The sequence below is a fragment of the Paracoccidioides lutzii genome (genome assembly GCF_000150705.2).
Source record: "Paracoccidioides lutzii Pb01 unplaced genomic scaffold supercont2.16, whole genome shotgun sequence".
Classification (NCBI taxonomy): Eukaryota; Fungi; Ascomycota; class Eurotiomycetes; order Onygenales; family Ajellomycetaceae; genus Paracoccidioides; species Paracoccidioides lutzii.
In genome coordinates this window covers 769,889-776,165 of record NW_015440962.1, presented here as the reverse complement: position 1 = coordinate 776,165, position 6,277 = coordinate 769,889, and the positions used below count along the sequence as shown (strand labels likewise).

General features: G+C 37.4%; 1 protein-coding gene across 1 annotated transcript; it reads left to right on the top strand.

Moving 5' to 3' along the window:
* Positions 1–4,195: 4,195 nt before the first annotated feature.
* On the top strand, positions 4,196–5,645 carry PAAG_06055 (hypothetical protein; the record flags this gene model as incomplete). The annotated part of the gene is made up of 3 exons (XM_015845773.1): positions 4,196–4,306; positions 4,403–4,500; positions 4,601–5,645. 3 exons carry the CDS (start codon positions 4,196–4,198, stop codon positions 5,643–5,645), a joined length of 1,254 nt encoding a protein of 417 aa, XP_015699999.1.
* Positions 5,646–6,277: the final 632 nt, after the last annotated feature.

The window sequence follows — 6,277 nt, the reverse complement described above, 5'->3', positions numbered from 1 at the left end:
GAGAGAAAGAAACAAAACTATCTTTTAAATTTATGAATTAGAGAAAGATTAACGGACCAAGGCACACATAGAATGTCAACCAATGTATTATTCCCACTAATGCTACATATCAATCTGTGAGGCAATGGCCTTATCAACTCCGAGGTCCGGTAACTACTAACTCCCTGTGCCCGTAATCGATCGGGCACGCGGTCGAACTGTTTATCCCGACCTCCAGCTGCGGAGATATAGTTGTACGGCTGGCTGTGCAAACTCACGCGTCCACACAAGTAAATGATCTGATGACGTATGGATGTACGGACGTTTTACAGTCGTCTCGTTATGGTTAATGACCGTTGCTGAGCATCTCCTGACCTGCTTTTGCGCCTAGAATAGACGCTTGATTCTCCATCGCAGGCGCGTAACTAAATATGTGCCAACGTGAGCCAAGAGTCTATGCAGTAATTATTTTCTCCCGTAGGTTCTCGAATGATTGAAAGGTTGGGTGCAACTAATCGCCTAGAATCCTGCCATCCTGATATTGACCAGGATCGTAGAGATGCAGCTTCTATGATGAAATACTTCCCGAATACTGGATTTCCTCTTGCTGGTAGAGGGTTCGTTATGCCATCATAGAACTAAGAACCTTCTCATCCTCGTTTCATTATTGTTGTGCGGAGTCGCGTGGTTCATAACTAACGAGAAGATGCCGGGCTATGCAAAAGCAAATCCTTGCAGGGCGTGCATTCTCAAGAAGTAGAGACGGTGAAGAGGCGAAACGCTTTACCGTTTCTGCGCTTCAGTGCCACGACCAGACTCTTCGTCTTCGATGTCATCAAGCGCTTCACAAAATCGTCGGAGCGGATCTTGAAGCAGCGAGCAAAATCACAGCCGCATTTTATATAACACGTCCAATAAATACGGCCAACGGAGCATCAGGAACCCGGTACTGGAGATTACGCCGTAATGAATGAAACGGATTCGTATCATAAATACGGATACGCGGAGAAAGCTCGGACTTGGATGATTGCTGGTGCCTTATTGATAAAATACGCCGGCTGGCCAAGCAGAGCCGGAGACTTTCTCATCAACATCGCGGTGTATTTTAAAGTTGGCGCCTGCGTATTGTCCATACACAATACCGCACGATTCATACGAGCTGGTTCATCTCTTCCTCCTCTTGAGTCTTGAGAACCTTTGTCTCCGTCCTCCGTGTTGGAGACTAACTAACTCAGCCACTCCAGCTCAGTAATGTAATTCACCCCCTCCTGGAACATCACATTCAACCTCCACATGTCGTCAATCAATTAATTCAATGTGTCAATCATCCCTAATTTGAAAGCTTCAAATCAGGAAGAAAGGCTTACAAGTCATTCAAGTTTATAAAAATAAATAAAATGAATTAATTTACTAGTATTTTAGCTGCTGCTAGGTTATATAATATTATCATATATATCTTTGACATCAAAAACTGATTTTTACTATGAATAAATTTTTAATTTAATAAATATTATTTATAAGTCAACAAAATCAACTTTTATAAATTATAAATATATAAAATATAATTAATTTATCTTTTTCATATTTAGATACAGTGGAAAAAATTAAGTAATTTTTAAATTTATAAATTAATAATTCAATGTAATTAATAAATTTATATATAAATATATTAAACTTTTTAAAAAGAGTTAAAACACTATATATACTTAATTTAAATTAATAAAAATATAGTTTTAAATATAAAACTAATTTTAATGAGATTTACTTTTATATAGTTCAACTTTAATAGAAAAAATTATAACAAAAATTATATAAATTAATAAATCTTTCACTCTTTATTTAAATAATATAGAATAAGTAATAGTAATTAAAATAATTAAAATAATTAATTAATTTCTTTTTTTTTATAATTATTATAAAGAGAAAAATCATCAAACTTTTTTATGTAAAATTATTTTTTAAACTAAGTAATTAAAATTAATAAGAATAGCTAAGTTAATAATAAATTAAAAATAATTTAATTATAGAAGCTATTCAACAAGTATGTAAAATTTTATAAAATAAAAAAATCATAGTTAAACTTTTAATAGTTATTTAATTATTAGTTAAATAAATATAAAAGTTATATATTTTTAAGTTTAACAAATTCTATATAATCAACTTATTTAAATATATTAATATATATTCTCATGTCTACTATAATTATTAAATATGAATTACTTTATCAAAGAAGAATATATTGATATAATGAATCAAATATAAAATTAAAAATCAGAATTATATAAATAAATATTTAAATATATTATAATACTATTTAAGTATAATTTTTTAAAGTTTTATTATTATAAATACATTCTGAGTTATAAACTTAATTTTATTTAATGTAAAGAGAAAGTTTTCTCTTATCTATGAGCTTAGCTTTATTTATTTTCTTTGAAACAACTGATAAATTTATAAGTTTTTGAAGTTCAATAACTTTTAATAATATTATTTAAGACAGCAGAGCAAGAAAATTAAGAAATTTCTTTATTATTATATATAGAGCTTATTTATACTCATTAATTAATTGATGAGAAATTGTCAATTAGTCATAAATAATGCAATAATTTTAATAAAAGAAAATAATTAATTACACAACTACTAACATTAAAAAAAGTAAAGAGAAGTAAAATACACACTCATACTGTTGAGAAAGAGGTTTTAAGAGATATTGAAAATGCTATATAAGCTCAAACAGCAAGTAAAGCTTATAAAAGAAGTGTTGAATTTGGGTTAATTATCGTCAAAGAAGTAAAATAAATAAATGTAGAAGATAGAGAATCATATAATTCAGAATTATTCATTGAAGAAAGAGAACAATCATATTAATGTATATATTTCTTACTTAGTTTGTTATTTTCAAATACAGTGTTACAGTAAAAATTGTGTCCCAGTAGCCAGTAGGGAGTGAATGACGTTAGTTTAATTAACTAGCATTTTTATTTCTTCAGCTTGATCGTCATCTGTCAATGGTGCTGCTAATAAAATCGTACCTAAACTCCAGGCTGTATTAACTACTGCTGCTGGTGGGCTCGATGTCACATTAAGAAAATGAAGGGATGATCCAAAAAAGGGAGCTCTGAACAACCACCTGTGGCTATGCGAGTGTGTGTGTATGTATCTTCGAAAGCTTGGTTAGTTAGTTTGGTTAACCATGCGATTAGGGCTGCAAATAACTGCCAGCTCTTGTCGTTCGCTTTCCAGTTAGCAACTAAGCTTCTCCGAGTCGTAGCGTAAGAGATCTGACCAACGAACCAAAGACTGAAAGAAACTTTAAAAGGGAAAAAATAAGCATTCCATATGACAAATTGAAAAATTAAAATGAAAAATATATTTTTTGAAAGTCTAAAAAAAAAAGAAGAAAAAGAAAAGAAAAGAAACAAACATTTTACCCACATCATCCTAACTTAACTGAGGCAGTTTCTCGGGCAGGGTTCCACGGTAGTAAAGCTGGTCTGGGTCCATTCCAATCGCATTGAGCTGCTCCTACTTTCGACTGCTTGAGTTCTGACTAGCTTAAATCCGTGTTGATATAATCAATATGTAAAGGCCCCAATCGCCCCCGTCTTGAAATAATAATCATTCCTAGAAGGAACACAATTTTTGTTTTGCTGTTGTCATTGTCGGACTTGCATATATCATATATTCATCTTCCTTGCATTGTTGATCTGTGTCTCCGTCATACCTCTGCTTGCAACACTTTCAGGCGATCGCCCCTCCTTGCTATCTATTCATCTCTCCCATGAATAATAATCTGATTAAATAACGCTTCAACATATTGAAACATATAACTTTCTCACCTCAAGTCCCAATTGCAGGTATATAAAACCTAATTATATATCCTGCTTCCTTCCACAACCTAACAACATTGTTGTACGCACTCTCGAATATCTCGATCTGATATGTGCAGCTCTTTCAACGATTTCCGGACGCCAATTTAGTGCCAGTTTTTGGATTTAAATCGACAATATACTGTGTCACATCCGGTTCCTAGTCTTGCTGTTTACAACCTCCTGTGCACGATATCATAGAGCTGCAGGTTTCGCGTGGATCTGGCGATACAAAATCGAGATATCTAGTCTGGCAACGCTGCACCCTCAACGCAATTTTTCCTTTTTTTTTTTTTAAAAGACAAAGAAAAAGAAAAGGAAAGGGAAAACTTACCCTATTTCCCGCAATGGTGGCTCATCAACCAAGCTCTCCACTGGATGCTTCATCGCCCACTGAAGGAAATGTCCGCAAGAGAGTGTGCAAGGCCTGCGACAGATGCCGACTGAAGAAGTCGAAGGTACGATGCAAATGCATCCTTTTTACCAGGAAGCCCGATTAGGGCTCCTACAATCACGTGCTTACCTACTGACACAACATCCGTTGCATTCAACAGTGCGATGGAGCAAATCCATGCGGGAGATGTAAAACAGATAATGCGATCTGTGTGTTTGGCGAGCGGAAAAAGGCTCATGATAAAGTATACCCAAAAGGGTGAGCTCCACTGGTCCTTTTTTTTTTTTTTTTCCAAAGTTTGATGATGGGCGTATATGTGTAAGTGCCAGTCGCTAACACACCCCTTATTTTTATGTAGATATGTCGAAATGCTAGAGCAACAACAGGCACAGCTGGTTACTGGCCTGCAAGCGCTCTACAAATTGACACTAGAAGGAGAGGGATGGCCCGGCGGCCCCCTCAAGAAATCAGGAAATGGTCATCCACTCACACATGATATTCTCGAGCGATTGGGGGCTCTAAAGCAGGAGGGTCATTCCATTGATGAGCCATTTGAAGACGATATTCAGTTGGTGCAGAAGAGGCTGATAGCGAATGGTGCTGGATTGATGCAACGGCAGGATTCCTCAGACGGATCGGAAAGTGAACGGTCGCCAACATTTCCTGCGAGACCATCACCTTTCGAAGCCCCTTACTCCTTAAATCATAATCAATTTCCACCAACTCCCCCCAGTCCAAATATTTTTCCTGTGCGAGCACATCAGATACAAGAACATATGCTGGATGTTATGGCGCCACAACAGCAGCAACATCAATTCGCGCTACAGCAGCAGCAGCAGCAGCAGCAGCAGCAGCGACAGCAGGAGCAAAACAAGGAGCTTTTTCGCAACCATTTTCATCAAAAGACACTGAGCCATAATCAACGATTTCAAGGACAGCAAACGGAAATGCAACGACAGCAGCAACAGCAACAGCAGCAGCAGCAACAACAACAACAACAACAGCAGCAGCAGCAGCAGCAGCAGCAGCAACAGCAGCAGCAACGACAGCAACGACAACAGCGGCAACAGCAACCACCACACGACTCTCAGCAGAGGCTCCCTCAACCTCCCGCGCCGAATCCCCCAATATTCTTTAATAGTTCCGGGGTCCAACCGTCTATGAACCCCAATCTTTTTCAACAGCAGCAGCCATGGCCTCAAGAGGGCGGGCTGGACGATGCTATGGACATCACATCCCTCAATGTTCCTCCAATGTCCTTTGAAGCTTTGCAACAAGCGCAGGCGTTTTGTAGACCAGTTGCTCTTGCCGGAGGTCTAAATTCATGTCTTCCGATGCAGCACGACTGGACTGAGGATGCAGACTTCAAAGCGTTTTTAAATCCTACTGCTACAATGATATAAGGGAAGGAAAAGGAAGTGAAGAACCCCTTTAGCATTTCATTTGCCTTTTCTTTCCCTTTCATTGTCGATTTCTTTCTCTTGATAAGTTTTTATTCATTATTTCACCACCTGATCTTTTGAAATTAGACTCTTTGTGTTTCCTTTTATTCTACGCACAGCATCTCAAATCAAAAAATTAATGACGACAATGAATCATTATTTAAAATCATTTCCCTACCCTTTCTTTCCCTATTTTGTTCTCATTTGCTTTCACCTGAAACCCCCCTGCTCACAACAGCATCATGGATACATGATCCCTACTCAGTTTCTTTCCCGCAGATCACATTTCACGTCAATGATAGTGATGATATCCTGAAGTTGGGGGGGGGGGGGGGGGGGGGTGTGGAGCAGTGAAGGAGCACAAACAAGAAATTCACTGCAGGGTAATGATTACCTTACTGCCCATACCAAGATCACCGAAAAGAACACTCGAAATATCGTCCCTCAGCATTTCTTCATCAGGCAGGTTCGAAACTTGTGCGTGCGACGAAGGCGGGTATGTAATCCTGTCTATTCAGCGCGATCCCATTGCGGGGTGCGGGGGAAACATTTTAATCATGACTGATATCATGTTTCCTCCAAGTCTTTTAACC